This window comes from Taeniopygia guttata, chromosome 2 (assembly GCF_048771995.1).
Source record: "Taeniopygia guttata chromosome 2, bTaeGut7.mat, whole genome shotgun sequence".
NCBI classification, from domain to species: Eukaryota; Metazoa; Chordata; class Aves; order Passeriformes; family Estrildidae; genus Taeniopygia; species Taeniopygia guttata.
Window position 1 is genome coordinate 110193253 of NC_133026.1, and position 17384 is coordinate 110210636.

The 17384-nt window shown below is 38.2% G+C and overlaps 1 protein-coding gene across 5 annotated transcripts in view; it reads left to right on the forward strand.

Annotated features, from left to right (window-relative positions):
- SPIDR (scaffold protein involved in DNA repair) overlaps window positions 1-17384 on the forward strand; it is a 194267-nt gene that overhangs the window by 54969 nt on the left and 121914 nt on the right. For all 5 annotated transcript variants that reach the window (XR_012054123.1, XR_012054124.1, XR_003958854.4 and 2 more), the window contains exon 7: window positions 5572-5672. Coding sequence is in view for 2 of the 5 variants with exons in the window: in XM_030266178.4 (XP_030122038.4) it covers window positions 5572-5672 (101 nt within the window). In the remaining 3 variants the exon portion in view is untranslated. The remainder of the gene's footprint in view (window positions 1-5571; window positions 5673-17384) is intronic.

Below are 17384 nucleotides of genomic sequence, written 5' to 3' on the forward strand. Positions count from 1 at the left end.
AACATTTTAACATGGATTAAACAAATAACTGGGTTAATTCAGTATTTGTGGAGAGGAAAACTCAAAATGCATGTACTCAGCTTCTCTTGTCTGCAAACCTTTCTTAAACATTTTCTGAATTGTTTACTTTTTCCATTAAGATTTTATTTCCATCTGAACAAAAAGTCTGAGGTTCATTGTAGGAAATAAATATCTTAAATTATAAAATGTTAACTCTGCATCTAAATCTGTTGCAAGAGCTTATAGTTGTGAAGAATGAGCTTTATCTTTTTGTTTGTTTTTTTTTAATACTTGAGTGGCTGTTTATAGTTCAAGAGAAACAGGATTTCCCAAGATTTTATTTAAAATTATCTTGTATGCAGACGTACAAATCTGATCAGCTAAAATTAACTTTCCTTATCAAAAGAGGAAAAAATTACAGAGTGTCCTGGTACTATGTGCAGTAAAATGAAATCCAGTTGTCACATGAGGCCAACTGAGGTCCTGAAAATAAAGGAAATTGCCAAGGGGAAGAGAGAGCTGGCACAAATGAAGCAGACTTTTACTCTAAAATTGGGACTGTTCTTTCTTACATGCATCCACAAGTGGCATAAGGGAGTAACAACAACAGACTAGCTGTTTGGATGGTCATGTTCTTATGTGAATTTTAACTATTTCTATAACTATTTAACTTTTCTTTGCTAGTGAATTTCTTGTTGGATTAGGAAAATATAAATGAAGACTATCATGGTTGCAGTACAGATGTACCACTTGTCATCACTGGCAGTGTACACAGTAAAATTATTTTGCCCTTAGAGAAAGTTAAAATGTATTTTCTCTTTTAGAAAGTGTGGATAGTTTTACTGGGCCAAATGTTTGGTGCTAATGGGGAAAAAAAGCACCATTTTTGTCACTGGTCACAGCCAGCACAGCTTTGTGAAGAAGTCCTGCTTGTAAACCTTCTACGACAGAGTAGCCCACCTGGCTGATCTAGGAAAGCCACTAGATGTGATCTTTTTGGACTTCAAAAGCAAAGCTTTTGGTACTGTCTCCCACAGTACCTTCCAGACCAAACATCCAGCACACAGCTGGATAACCATGCTAAGTGATGTGTGAGCATCTGGCTCACAGGTCGGGCACAAAGGGTTACAGTGAATGGGGTGACATCAGGCTGGGGGCTGAACACCAATGGGGTTCTGCAGGGCTCCATCCTCAGCCCAGTTCTCTTCAACATCTTCATTAACCACTGGGGTGCAGGACTTAAAGGATACTAAGTGAGTTTGCCAATGACACTAAATTAGGAAGAGCTGTCAACTCTCTTGAGGACAAACAGGCTCTGCAGAGAGACCTCGACACATGCAAGAACTGGGCAATCACCAACTGCATGAAGTTTAACAAAGGCAAGTGCCAGATTCTGCACCTGGGACAGGATAATCCTGGTGGTGTGTACAGACTGGGGAATGACTTACTGGAAGGCAGGGCTGGAGAAAGGGACCTGGGGATCCTGGTCATTGGCAATTTGAGCATGAGTCATGGAGCATTTTAATTCTTTAGCATGTGCCCCATGGAGTGTAAAGGAGTGGAAAGGGACAGCTGAGTGTCAGTTACTTCACCAGTTAATGTGAAAGTAGGAGAGAAGATTTCTCCTTGCTTTGAAAGGAGAGAAGATGGAAATGGCCCAATCTTGAGATGGGGATATATATTTGTTTTGAATTATATGGAGTCCTGGGTATACTGTGTATGAGGAGGCCACTCAGTAAAGAATGTTGACTTCAAATTAAGTGTGTAAAGAAGTAAACTTGAATGAATAGGGGGTTATTTTGGTAAGTGCCCTGCTGAATTAAAACCTTAATTAATAAACACAAAGAGATCTCCAACACTTCAGAAAGATTAAAAATTATTTTTCAACACATGGCAGACTCACTGATGCTCTTTTCTTGTTGCTTTCTATTAACCTTGTTGGAGTTGGGAGATAGGAACCAGCCTGGAAGCCACCAATCAGGCTCAGTATTAGCTTTTTGGTCATAGCTATCACAAAATCTTCAGTCTTGCTGTTAAAGTTTGTGGGAAGGGCAACTACCAGAACCTGAGCTGCTGTACAGGATGCTGAGCTTTCTTATGGTCATCAAAGCTGCTTTTCATGTGGATATTGTTGATCATGGACAGTAAAGGCAATATGTTGTTTTAAATACAGTATTTCAACAAACTCAGATTTAGTATGGAAAGAGGACATGAGTTGCTGCTTTTAAATCTGTCTGCCTTCAGGGAATTAAAGGAACAAAATAGTTGTGCTGGAAGTTTTGTGATTAAAAATAAAAAAGTTTTGGGCAGTAGAGATTCTATCTGAGCAGCTTGACTTCACCAAGCAGCCTTTACATTAACAATTTGCAAAATGTGTTCAATTTGCTCATATTAAAACATTTAGGGGCAAGTTTGAATTGCTGGTCAGGAAAGTATACATCCTAAACTAGATTTTATTATTTCAATAAAATAATTTGTCAGTTCCCTTGATTACAGAATTGATACATTAGTAATCAAAATATATTTGCCAATTTTATACACATACCCCCAGATGTTGGCTTACCTCTTACTGCACAGCCAGGAGTGGCTCTGACTCTGTACAGTTCACAGTATGACAGTACATGCACAAGTGTTTTACGGTTTTGGAAGGAAGGAGTCGTTATCAAATGCTGTTGTCAGCAAATCTGTTACCTTGTGTACCAGAAATCATCTTTTCCTTTGTTTTATGTGTTTGAGCTAAAAAGGGGGTTGATCCTCCTGGATTGCAGTGGTGTTTAACCTCCTTTGTTTCTACCTTTTTGAAAGAAACAAACCATAAGGTACCAACTGTTGCTCTGGCCATACAAAGACATTTTGTGCATGGCATGTCCTTGAACTGTGCTTTCTAATTTCATGAGCTATGAAACAGTATAAAAACAACATTTCTGATGATCAGCTGAGAGCCTCTAATAAATGCATTCCTAGTTATATTTTATGTTCTGCAACCAAGCAGATGCAAATTGCTTTATGATGTTTTCTGTTTAAACTATTTTTAACCACATTTGGAATGTGAATGGAAAGATGATGGTTAATAAATATCACTGCACTTAGCACGGAGAGCTACTAAGGAAAGTCAGAGTTTTACTTCTCTTGGACCTTTGTATCTGGTATCCTAATGCAGTTATGGTCAGGAAATTAGTAATGAAATTGTGAGCATCAGTGGAACCCTCCTGGTAGTCATATCAGACCTGAAACAGGAATGATTCTTGCTGTTGTGCGCAGTAGCCATGGAATCAGAAACTTGCTTTCTTTCCTTCATGCTGCAGGGCATTCCCGCCATAGATGTAACAGTAGTGGGCTTGCAGAAGAGTAGGAACTGATTGATTGGACACAACCACAGTCCTGTTCAGGAAAATAGAGGGAAATTAGGCTGTAAGCCAATAATAGCTTCTCTCTTCTGACGGTACTTTAAGGCTTTCTTACACTTTGAACCAATAAAATACATTTCTCTGACTGGCATCTGTGGAGGGAATGAAGTAGGAGAACACTCATGTTGAACAGTTTTCTTTCAGCAAAACAAGTGTTTGAGCTCCTAACTGTGTAGTATATTGCTACAGTCCAACCATGGAGTGCAGATGCAGACCCATGCATGTAAGACTTCTAAAGAGGTGATCTGAAAATGCCTTTTACTGCTGCATTTTTAAGCCTAGCTGAGCTGGCATCTACCAATTCCAGCATGGCTCATGTAGGCCACCCGGCCAAGCTGAGTTACAACTGCATCTGAGAATGATTCCCTGGTAAGAAGAGAAACTGGATGGACAGTTTGTTGGAGTCTGTAGAACTGTTTACCCACAAGTGTTGTGGTGTGGTAATGCTTCAGTGCTCAAGTTTGGGGGGAAATGTAGAAGTACACAGTGTTATCAGCAGAGTAGGTTATCCTGTTTTGTGCTTGACTGTGCTGCTCTTGGAACCAAAGCTTCCATTGCACTTCTGTATTAGTTGTCTGTCTTAAAGTCCTTGTTAAAACCAAGATTAAACAAGGTTGTTAAGCTTACCTGGAACTTCACTGTAGCCCAATATTTTCTAAACATTTTTGTTTGTTTTCCTTCTTAATATAGCAGGGTTCATATCTTGTTAAGCGTGGGTTCATAGCTTGTTAAGTCTGGGCTCTCTATTTTGAGGCTTTGGGGATTTTCTTCCTCTGAGTTTCTTTCCTCTCTGCCTGCCACCAGCCATAGAGATGTAGCAATGTAAACTGCAAAACTTCTATAGGTCATTTTGGCTTAAATAAGGCTCTTGTAGTTCAGAGTTCATTCTGTGATCTAATACTTAAATGTTTAGCCATTGCATCTGAAAATTCTTGTGATGAATATTATTTTGCAAAGGATATAGTTGTTCATTAAAAATTCAGCTGACACTGCTAACTACTTTTTATATAATGTGTTGACTTGTCTGTAAATTAAATTGCTTAATAACTGGTAACTGAAGAGAGATTTTTTTTTTTTTACAACTTACCTGAAGTCCTGCTTGGCCTTTTTAGCTCATTCTCAATTTCCACAGGTGTGTGTCTTCCCAGTTTCACATTTATGATGTGAGCTTTACCGAGCTATTTGTCTTTTTTAACTATGCCAAAAAATTTCCATCATGCGCACAAACAGTCATAAGGTGGTTATATGCTATCTCTGTTGATTTCTAAACCAGTTTTAACTCAATGACACATTTAACCTTAATAGAAATCTTTATTAATATATTCAGTAGTACTTGTGGAGAAACTTTACACTGCAGCAAAAGGCTGAAGTAGGTCTTTATGCAAATAACTTCTTTGAAGCCAAAGAAAAATGCCCAAACACTCCCACAGTAGTCCAGAGCTCTTTGTAGTAGCCCAAAGACACCTTCCAACACACACATCTTCTTGTTCTTAAAAGTGGGAAATTATGTCTTCTGGCTTTGAATCCAAGGGTAGGAATTGCTTTAGTGTTACCTTAAGTGTATTTGTGCTAGATGCCACTCCTCTGCTCCTCACCTTGGGAATGCTAAATTAATTTCATCTTGGAGAGTGTTCAGACCACTGAAACTGCACACTTGACCCAGCTTGTGAAATGAATCATAGGGTCAAGTATGGGTAAAAGAATATTTTTGTGATCACTCCTTGCCAACAGACAAACAAATCTGTGAGGGAAAAGAAAATCCAACCTGTTATAACTAGTGGTTACACTGGTTTGTTTTGAATTTGCAACTGTCTCTGGTTTCTAATAGGATCTGTTCATAAGTGTAAGGGAAACTTAGGAACCTTTTTTTACACTCCTTATACTGGAGACAGGACTGAAAACATGAAGGTTTTGAACACGCAGATACTGAAAATGTTTTGTTGCATGTATTGACCCTAGGTGTATGTTTTTTTGGGAGTAACTCTGTTGGAAGACTCAAAATTAGGAGAATTAATCTATAAAACGTAATTTTACTGTATGATTCTGTCTCTAAGGGTCAAAGCATACATACATATATATACATATACATCTGTCCTGTGGCTTGTCATTTGGCAAACCAAATACTGATTCTTGGCAAAACTGAGCATTCCTTTATTCTCTGCAGAGGCGGGCTAGCTGAGAGGTTATGCCGGCTCCAGAACAGGGAAAGATCTGCCATTAGCTTTTGGAGGCACCAGTGTCTTTCAGATGATAAAATCCCCACAGGTAAGAAGCATAACCCAATTCCACTGTGAAAGCATTATACCTACATGTATCTATGGCCTATTTAGGGGTAAACGTGAAGTTTATATTATTTGCTGGTCTTTTCTGACTTGGGTTTACTGCTATAGTGATAGTCTTCTGAGCTAATAATTATATTTCTGGTAAATATGAATGTTTCTAACAACTCAGTCATCATTTCAATGTATAAGGTAAAGGATATATTTTAAATAGCCTTCATCTAAGTTCTTCTCAGCTCCTTGATTTCCAGTATCACATGGAAAAAATAGTGTTTTCAGCAGGTTGTAGGACAATTCAAGTTTTAATTTATTGGTGTTCAGATTTTTGAGGTTTTTTTTCTTTCTTTATAATCAACCTTTCCTCTTGTTCTTTTTGCTTTGTGATCACTTCTTGAAAACAAGCAAACATGGATAAAAATTCATGGATAAGTGCTGAAATTGTGAGTGGCACTAAGTGTGAACAAATAGTGCACAGCTATGAAATGAGTGTGAAGCATTTACATCTACAGTGTGTACATCACTTAAAAAGAAACAGTAGGAGTCATGCAAATTAGTTACTGATGACTGATAGCACCACCTTCTAGTAGTGTTTCTTGAGAGGTAATGGATTCATAGAGTTTAGGTATAAAGAAGTAGTTAAGTTTTTTAATCACCTTCTGTGTGTGTGACTGTAGTCTACAAAATGTCAAGGATTTATTCTGTATTAAGCCAACTGCTTGTTTTTGAGCATATATTGACTTGTATTTCTTTTTCAGAAAGTCCTCTGGTCTTAATTTGAAAACACATGGATAAGTGAATCTGTCATTTACCTTAAGAGTTTGTCCCCAGTTCTACTCCCAAATTTTTAAAGGTTTTTTTCATCCAAATCTGAATTTATCTGGCTTCAGTTCCCCTCTTTTGTTTCTTATTTCTCCCTTAAAGAGCTCTTTAGTATGTGACATTTTCCCTTTCTGGCACTTGCATGACAAAACCTCTACTGCCTAACAATGTTCATAAACTAAACAGACTGAGCTCTTTAAGGGTCTCTAAAGCATTTTTATCAGCGTTCAAGTGACTTTCATGGCTTTTTACTGTACCTCTCAAACTTTTCAAAAGGGTCTTAAGAACAAGAATAGCAATTCTATGTGTTCTTCATACAGTATGTAGCAATTCTATGTGTTTAGTCTCATTAAAATCATTGGTCAGGTCCAGGTCACTTCTCAGCCTCCAGAATATTCGAGGCCTGTGATAAGTGTTTGAGTCTAGTTTGGCTTTGGTCACAGCATGGTGCTGGGGCTTCACCTTGAATTGATTGTCCAGTATGATTTTGTAACCTCTACAGCTATTTTTTTCTCAGATGCTGTTTCCCACTCTCCATTTACTCTCTTTGTTTCTTCTGCCTCAACACAGAGAAGTATTTGTGCTGTATTGTGGCTGCTTTTACGTAAGTAGTCCAACTAACCATGCAGTTCAGATCACTGTATAGCTCAAGCCTGTCCTCTTTTAGTCACAGATTTGCTTGAGTTTCTGGTGTTCACACAGTTTCTTTCTGTCACTGATGAAACAATCGCATGAGTGTTTCCTTGCAAGTCCTGCAGGAACTGCGGTTGCTCAGTTGTAATTCTCCACTGGTAAAAAGCTCTAACTGCAATTCACAAAGGTAACTCTCAGGATTTTAATTTTTTTTGCATTCCACTCAAAGGGTGCATTACTCATAGTGAAAACTGTTGATTTTTCATAAGAAGGTTGTATGATTTAAAGTTGCACCCAAACTGTTGGCTAAAGATTGGTCTCAGTTTCTCACTGGAGTTTTAGAGGACTTGCATGCCTTAGTCATTTGGATGCTGTGTGTTCAAAATGCCACCCATGTGGAATAGTATGTTGTATTTCTGACCTTAATTTCTTACTTATTTTTCCAGCCACTTTGCCTAGATCTGATATGAGGCTAGTTAGTCTCCAGTTATTGTAAGCCACTTTGTTTGCCCTTCCTGAATAGTAGCATCATCCTTTCAGTCTTCTGGAATTTTACCAGTATCTGAATACACTCTAGAAAGTGACATCAGGGAACCAGAGATGCTCTTTTCAGAAATGTTGTGCTGAAAATTTTACAGGCATGCTTACTTAAAACCATGAGAGGTTACTTCATCATTCTTATGTGATGTGAGGACATCCTCTTGCTGCTTCTCAAATATGGAACAGAAATAGATATTGAATAGGCTTGCCTTTTTTAATAAAATGAAAATCTTTGATGCACTTTGTAGTAACAGACCTCCAACATTGCTAATATTCTTTTCGTCCTGGTTTCACATGTGTCATTACAAAACCTTGTGTTTGGCTGCTCACCATTTTGTTTGACCAACTTCTAGGCTGAAATATTTCATGCTAAACATCTGCCCCTGGCTGAATTCCTTTCTTTGATTCTTCTTTTTTCATTCCAAAAATGAGTCAGAATTCGTTAGCATTTTATGAGAAAAAAAGGCTATGGGAAAAATACCTTGCTCTATTCTTAAGTACCTTTAAAGAATTCTGATGAGTGTCTTTAAGATTATTTAGTTTTGGCAGAAGATGAACTATTTCTGGGATATGCCTTTTCCATCATAACAAAAAATGTACAAGAAGTCTTTAGGACAAACTACTGTTTCATTTACCCTGCAAGCATTTGCTACAATTTCTGAAAAATGCTGAACATGCCGTAAATTTAGGAATACAACTTCACATCTTCAATTTCACTTCCAATTCTCAATCCTTATTCCAAAGTATAATGATTATAATCATTAAAATAGCTGTGATAATATTTTGGAGATACTTTTTTCATCTAGAGCAAAATTTAGTTTTGGTAGTTGTATTCTTAGAATGGCCATAATGTTTTGTATCACCAAAATGAAATTGGTGTTTGGTTTGGAGAACATCAGTTGGAATGGTTGAAATTTTAGTAATGTAACTAGATAACTTCTCTTTGCTTCTAGTTGGGAATGTGAAGTGTCAGCACAGCAAATGCATGCCACTTTCAGCTTTCATCTCTTTAGGTTCAAGTTAAGGCTCTCTCACTAATCTAAGAATCTTCTTGAATTTTGTTTCCCCTCTGTTTTGCCCAGTAACATTTCTAAGCCACACTGTTTCCAGGGCTGTTACTGACTTCAGCACAGAATTAAAGGAAAGAACTTTTCAAATAGTAAACTCATTTGAGTCACTAAAGAATCCTGAAGATTAATGTGGAGGATTGAAGTAACTTAGTTGCTGGGAGAGCTGTCACGTCATTTTGGATATCCTATAGACATGCAGACCAGAAGTTCATTGCTAAAGCAGCGGGGAGCAATTTTAAATGAGATTGGTTTAAAGTCCTCCTTACATATGAGATTTAAGCAAAAATGTTTCCAGAAGTTCCAGCTGTCACCCCCATTAGACATTTCATATTGCAGAATTTTATGCCTTTATTTTACTGTTGCTTACTTTTAGATTGTATCCATGTCCTTACTTCTCAAATCCCCCTAGTTTTTGGCTTTGTTTTTTTAAAAAAGATTCTGTCTCTTTACCTCCCTGACCCCTTTCTGTAAGTAACCATTGTGGTTTGGCTGTCTCTTGGTCACTGGGATGAATCACTGCCCAGAAGAGAGCACCTCCTTTCAGAGAGCACGCACTTTCTGCTCTTTATGCAGGGCACAGGGTCTCACTTTGGCTGACTCATTCTGCAGGGTGGAAGAAACCTTTGTGCTTTCTCAGATTTTGACAATTTTGGGGCAGAGACACATTCTACAGCCGGTCCTTGTGTTGGGATAGGCACTCACTAAGGATATGGGTTTCTGCAAGGTGAATCCCACTTCTGTAAACCAAAGCAGCCATACCAGGCAGAGCCTGAAGGGAGGGAATAGCAGAGTATGCCTGTGCTACACAGCATTGTTGGATGCTTTCTGTGATTCAGTTCTAACAGAGGCAAATGTCAGGCTCTGCCACAAATCAAAAATTTTCTGTTCTTCACAAGATGTAAAAGGGGGTCTGAGGTGAAGGCCACATAACAGCAAGTCTCTGATCAGCCAAGCTGATGGTTTGAGGGGACTCTGCAAGGGCTTGTAAAACATTTGCAGGCTTTTTTTTGTATGCAGTGCTGCAACTTCCCCATGAAGTTTCCTGTTTGGGCAAAGAGATCTGGACAGCTGAAAGAGAGAGAAAAAAAAAAAACAAACTCACAACAAAAACCCAAACCTTTTTCCTGTCAACATCTGCTGGAAGAAAAAATAGTGGTTTTCTGAGTTACGTTCAGACAACCTCCCTGTCTATAGGAGGGGACACTAATAATATTTAAAGCAAACTCATGCAGATTCCTACTGTAACTTCTGAAATTCTGGTTTCTATACATCCTACCGTTTATTGGTTTTGTTTGTCTTGCAGCTATTGTCAAAGCAGTTCGTTACCTTAAATGCAGAAACATTTTGTTCTCTAGCATTTGTAATCTGGTGCAAGATTTGGTATTTGTTGATCCAAGGTTAAGATTCATGATTGTGTTACAACCGAATTTGAGTAGTAAACTGACAATAAAACAAACCCATTGATCTTTCCTTCCAAAAAGCTCCTTCCTCTCAGGGAAAAGTGACCTTCAAGGGGCTTCAGCAAATTTTCAGTTTACTGAAGCAAATGGAATGCATACATGAGGGGAGGAGGGAGAAGCCCTGGAGTTGAGGAGAAGGTTTTATGTCACACATTTTCAGGAAGGCTGAAAGGCTTACAGGAGAGGATATAAACAATCTCTCCCTCTCTTCCAGTTTCATTGACTAGTTAAGATGATGGGAAGAAATTATTTTAACAGCTTGAATGCCATGAAACTCGCATGATGAAATAAACATGGATAGCCCTTAACAGGGTTTCCTTTACTATGTAAAATTCTTCTAAAAAGACAGAAATCTGAGATTTGCTAGTTATTGCTTATTTCTTAGTTCTTGATAGTTTGTTTTATTACTTAAGAGTTAATACTATAAATAAGAGACATGGCAAGTGGCCAATTTTTTTTTTTCTAGCCAACTGTCTGAATTTGTTGTAGCATTGGAAAGGAAAAAATTAAATGTAAACTTGTCTTCTTCAAACAAGTATTCTTTGTATTGTTTTTGTTTTCCTATGAGAAACAATAATGACATGCATAGTCTCTTTAAGTAGCTTACATATGTTCATATAAAGAATTTGTAGTGTTTAAAGCACAGCCAAATTCAGCAGACTTTTAAAAATTTATATAAATATGGCAAGATGCCATCATGCCTATGAGAGACTTGGTGTGTTTCTGAGAAAAATCTTCTTGAATGGCTTCAGAAGTTACCAGCCCAGGAAGAATAACAACATGTATAGACCAGAATAGCAACCAGATGGTTTTGTACAGGCTGTGAAAACCTTGAAACCCAGACCTGGTTTTCAGCATTGACTTTGAATTACAAGGGTCTGCTGGGTAGCTACCTGCTTGCTGAGTTTGCTATGCCTGCACCTGCAAGTTATACAGGAGGGAAGAGGAAGAACAATAATGGGATGCCAAGCAAAACAATGTTTTTTTTTTAATTTATGCTTGTAATTTGATATTTTATACTTTTTATGCTTAAGAATGAAAGTAAAACTTCGTGGCTTGAACCAGAAAGTGGTTGGCTATTCTTCCACTGCAGATAGTGTGTGATGTCCCAGGAGAGTGTCTACTAACAGCAGTTTTGGAACCACATTTGACAATTAGAAGTTAAATTATGTTGGGATGAAATAATGCCTTTGAAAAATAACCGAGTGAGACAAATTTGGAAGAGTGTTGCTAGTTTGCTTTATTAAACAAGGCATGAAGTGGAATTGTTTTTGTTTCCTTTACAATTCCATAATTTGTATTTGACCTATTCATCTGAACCAAAGGCAAAGAGTGACTTTCATTCTTTGTGCAGTGAGTACTATTCCCACCATTAATTGTACACAATTCTTTGTCCTTTCAGTGGGAAAGTTTATTTCATAAAAGCTTTTATGTAGCATTAGTAGAAATTGGATTTGTGTGTAGTACCTGTATTTTGCATACTGCTTATTTCTAAAGTGTTTCCCAGTTAAGAGACAGTATAACTTAACTTCTCCCCCGGGTATTTAGAAATGTCAGGTACAGTAAAAATTTGCTTCTAAACTGTAGTTCACGTATACTATTTATTTGATAGTTCTTTAAGCAAAAATAATGATAATTTGTTTTTCTTAAAAGTATCTGTCCTTTCCCCATATTATTCAGCTATCACTAAGATAAAGAATTGGACTGTTTAGCTGGTAAGAACAAGTTGCCTTCACTATTTTTGCACAAAGCATGTTCTTGTTAGCAGTTCTTCAAATATTAATGTGGCTTCAAGCAAGCTCATCTTCCTCCCTTGTGTCTTCTTTTGAGTTTGTCATGGCTTTATTCAGAAAGCTCTACTTGCATAAGGGTAATTTTTAAATTGATTTAAAAGGAAGGTGGTGAAATAGTCTTCTTTCTGCCTCTTGTTGTGCTTGCTTGGTCTCTTTTTTCCATGTGACTTGTGAGGTAAGTTTTGTGGCGGAGGAGTTTTATTTTGTCAGTCTTGCTTTTCATGATAGTTAACATGTATACTTGTAGGTATGAATATGGTCCTTATTACTCTAGACTTTTTATTATCACAGTAGTAATAATTTCCACTCCATTCTTCTTTATGCTTGGATATAAGTTGGGGTTTTTTCTGCAGTGCTCAGTGGAGCGGGGTCATTTACTGCTTGGCATTTTCCTAAGCTTCCATTTTGTTTTGTGTTTCTAAGATGTGTTCTATGTTGTTGTAGTTCCCTGTTTTCTGTATTGGCACTGTGGCCTTTATGAAATTATTTCTGCCTTGTGTTATGTAATTGTTACATTCCGTTATATTCAGATGGGCACATCACATCCTTCAGTCCTGTGGGTGAAATGCATTCTTACAACGTGGCAGGATTTTTACATTTTCAGGAAGAATGGAAAATTGAAAAATTTGGGAGTACCTGCTGTCATAGATTAAACTTGGCTTTGTTTTGCTCTTGTTGCTGTGGTGGTGTTACATTACTTCTGCTGGTCTCATCTGCAGGGAGGTGCACTGGTTATTCCAGCTGACACATTCAAACCATGCAGAATTCAGCTTGCTGTCCTGAAACACTTTGTCTCACACTGTAGGTCTTGTAGAGATTGCTCTGCTGCTGGAGTTTTATTGACCAGCTCTAAAGAGAGTTCGTTCCCTTTGATTACTTTCCATTTAAGGCTACAGGTGCTCTTTTGGAACACTTGAACAGTAGCATTTTAGCAAAATGCACTGGAGTGAGGTGAAACTCTATGTGGTCTTACTGATATTGACATTTGATGCATTTCCATACATCAAGCGCCATGGGTCCTCTCCTTGCAGTGTGTTCAGCTTCCTGTCACTGTGTCACTAGAGAAACATAAAATATGTGGTTCCCAAGAGATGATAATTTCTATATTTTCCTCCTCATTTGTCTTCCTTATTGGTAGTTACAGAGTTATTAAAACAAACTTTAGAGTTGTATTTCAGGCACTGAAGCCAGAATGTCTGAACATTTGTTTTTTTAAAATTGTGCTCCTCAATGTTTTTTTTCTTTTCTCGTCTCCAAACTGCTTTTTGGTTGTTGAGAGTCAAAGCAGGCTGGCTTTCTTCTTAGCCTCGCTCCTAGGCTGCCCTTGGCATGGCCAGTGCATCATCTGTGACCATGTATATTCAGTGTTGATGTGGCTTAAATATATGTGTCTGCTGTGAAGCCACTGAGTTAGGTCTGAAGATTAAGGGCATTCAGTCTGCCAGAGACTGTAGAGTCATCTGAAGTCTTCAAAGGGCTCAAGACCTCAGGGTCTGTGAGCTCCAAAGGAATGGGGAGCTTTATTTTGCTCTTCCCCCACCTCTTTTTTTTTTCCTTCTTTTTGTTTCTTTTTAACCCTTCTGGAATTCAGAGTAAATTCAGGACATCTGCAAAGTACTGCATCAAAATATATTTTGATGTCATGGTGTATGGTATGGTATATGACTGAAGGGCAGCATCACCCTGTGTACTAAAGTAATAAACAAAAATGAAAATAAGTACCCAAGGAAACTAGTGCATTCAGTGTGAAATTTGTTTGTTCATCTCCCAGGCACTGGAATTATCTTTGAGCTACTTCATGTCTGGGTTGCAAATTGGAGTGAGAAAACAACAACCCAGAGGACACCTGGAATTAAATAATTAGCTGCGTATGTCAGAGCAGATCTCTTAGGTGGTTTAAACCAAAGTGCCTCTAGCTTAGGATCCTGTTTCTGGCAGTGACAAGAGCTACAAAAATGCCTAGAAAAAATGATAACAGGACTAACACTTAATGGTATTTTCCAAAAATATAGTCCCAAATACCTCCCACAGATCTCTGGGACTTTCTAAACCAGAATTACTGTCTATGTTTTTAGTAGTTCTAACTAAGTTTTTGTCCTACCAAAAAGTTACTGGTTGTTTTTCTGAACCCATGCATTCGATATAGACCTGTTTTGATCAGACAATTATGGATCTTCAGTCTTCTTTGGAAATTATGCCCAAGGTCATTGCCAGGTTTGCTGCATTACTGCTATTGCCAAGAAGACCTTTCCCTGTGATTTCAAAGGTTCTGCTAATAGTAGCAGTGAGAGGTTGATGTTCCATTTGCCCAGGTTTGGATCAGGATTTCTTCATCTTTGTCAGAGATTCTTGTTTCTTGTCTGGGACATGAGGGACATTATTACCAATCACAGCAAAGCTTCACCAAAGATGCTTCCCTGCTTAAATGGATCATTCCTCCCACCATTCAGTCTATCTAATGGATTTCACTCCTTCTGGACCACTTGCAAAGTGTGAAGGAACTAATCTGTTTGATCATAGTCCATCTAGCAATGGTTTCTGTCTGTTGCTTTTCAGAGGGTGGCATTTATCACAGTGGTGTTTTGCAAAGGGTGATCTAACTAATCTAGCTCCTGATACCTGATTTTTCTTGTACACTGTCCTTTCTGTGACCAATATGTTGATTCAGTAGTAGCCAGCATGTTACTGCCTGTCTTTGTGAAGATTTTTCTTCTTATGGAGAATTCTATGAGAAGTGAGGGAGCATTGCAGGCCTTGGTAGCTGATCCCCTCCTTTCAGATAGTGTTCTTTAGAGGGCACATGTTGTACATCTCAAATACTCTGCAAAATTCATACTCAGCCAGATTTATCAGTGCCTTTCTGCCTTTCATGCCCCTGGGATGAATAAACTCTCTGTTTTTACTCATGGAGCCAGATATTTCAAGTGATCCTTCATCCTGTGTCAGTGGATGTTTTCTCTGACTTTCCAGCTGACTCTGTGAAGGCTATGGAGAGATGCTGGAAGGGGCAGCTGTCCACGTTAGGCTGCATTCCAGGACCAGTAAGCTGCAGCAGCACTCTGTCACTGGATCTCAGAGCACCCAGGGTCTTGTTGGGAAATGCACCTGTGTCTCACACTGGTCAGGCTGATCTGGGTTTCCATCTTTATCTCCCCCAAGCATTTCACTTTGCAGAGGCCTCTGGAACCAGAGTGAATATTTGGAGAAGGTCCTTCACTGAGAGCATGGTTGATCACTAGAACAGGCTCCCCACAGCACCAAGCCTCTCATTTCAAGGAACATTTGTTGTATGATTTAGTGTTAGGTAATCCTATGAGGAGCAGGGAGTTGGACTTGAGGAGTTGGACTTATGGGTCCCTTTCAACTCAAGATCTTCTATGAATCTATAAGAGCTTTGTTAAGTAGTCCTCACATTTCTGATTGCTGCTTCATGGAAGATTTCTATGTGCATCCAGGCAGCTCTATGCTCACTCTCGGTGAGTGTGCATGTGTACTTGTCTTTCAGTGGGAGAATAGATGTTACCTTGAAGTAAGTAAACTATCCGGAAGTGGCTTTGCAGTTAGCTGAATTAGCTCATTAATTCTCCTAGAAACTAAGCCTGAAGAAATCCATAACAATTGCAGCACAGTTATTGATTGCACCTTTTAAAATGCACACAATTGTAAGGTATTCTTCCTTATTTAAGATTCCTTATTTAAGATTAAGATTAAAATCTTCCTTATTTAAGTATTGCCATGAAACATGCACGTCTCTATTTTTTAATTTCTTGAGCTTTAGTTCTGCTTTGTAAATGAAAGTAAGTGAATGATAACTTCAGCAAGCAAGTGGGAATTTATGTAAGTTATCTGAGGGTGAAGGAGAACAATGCAAAACCCTAAAGTGAGCTTTTCACATGGATGAACAAACAAGTAAACTCTGGAAACCGTAGAATTTGCAGTGATCCAGCCTGTCTCCTCACCCACAAATTTTCCCTTCAGTGTGCAGCCACATATGTTTGATTTATTTTTGATTGACATAACAATACAAGAGCCAAATGTACTAAAACCAAAGCTACATTCTGAACTTTGGTGTTTCATCATGTGCCAGCAATCCAAAGTGCTTTTCCATGTTGTTCAAGAGAACACTATCATCAGCAGTAATAATAATTTCAGAGTAATTAAACTAAACTATCTCTGTGCATCTAAATAAACAAATAGACTGTGGTTCTGTAGAATGTGCATGTGTGCCAAATGTGAGACTTGGCTACTGGTCGAAATTGAGATGCTTTTAGTTTAGAAGCATTCTGCTTCATTTAGAATCAGCTCCCAGTGTTTCCACCAGCTTTAGGCTTGCAAGGTACTCTGGTGTTGTGGTAGGATATTTTTTACTCCAGTGTCCTTTAGAAACTTTCATAGAGATCTAGTTCTTGATTTACCTCGTGTTTTTAATTGTTTTAATGTCAGAGGTATTTAAAAGAAAAATGTTATTAAGCTGTCTTCCATTGTCTTCAACCTGCTGTATCAGATGAGTAACATATAAGTTGCTGAGCAGTAAGAATTGTCATAAAATTCTGCACATAAGAAATGCTTGGTTCAGAAGTGATGAGCAGTCTGATGAGCAGTCCCTCTTACAAGCTGTCTTAATACTTTTTTAAAATAAACTGTTGGTGCATTTGAAAATTGAGACTGATTTTTTTGTTTCTTGATTTTTAAAGTGGATGTAAATGCAAATTGTGTTGTAAGTCTAGAGGGAAGAGGTAAATGCTTAGTTAGTTTAAAGGATGAGAATTTTTGTGGTTAGCAGAATTTGTTTATGTGTGCCAAATGACTTGGGATTGACATAGGACCACAACTGCAGCTAGTCAAGCAAAACAGAATTCAAGTGTGAATATTCTAAGCCCTTCCCTTCAGGCATAGAAAACTAGTTGGTGCTCACCCTTGTCAGAATTTTCACATAAGCAAACATTATCACAGTGTAGTGAGTATCTACAGTGGCACTGTGATGTCACAGCTTTCGCTGAGAAGGTGACAGCAGTGAGGAGCAGCAGCAGGGACAACCATCTCTCTTCATCAGTCAGTTTCAAAGGACTTGGCAGAAAGGGTTCATTCTCCTACTTCTCAGATCTGGAAAAGGAGGTCAGGCTGTAATGGCTTGGACAGAAGTGGCTTATGTACATCTTGTGTCAGACTGTCTGGTGGAACCCTTTATAGAGCTGGAAAATACCAGTTCAGGGGAAGCAGAATGCTTTGCAGAAGCATGTTGCATGTGATGAAAAATGGTTCACATGAAAGTGGTTTTGAGAACAATTTAGTTTTATATTTCCAATTTGCTTTATTTCAGTTTCAGAATGAAATTTAATAAAAATAGGAACAGAATTTTTTATTTTATTTTTGTATAATTCAA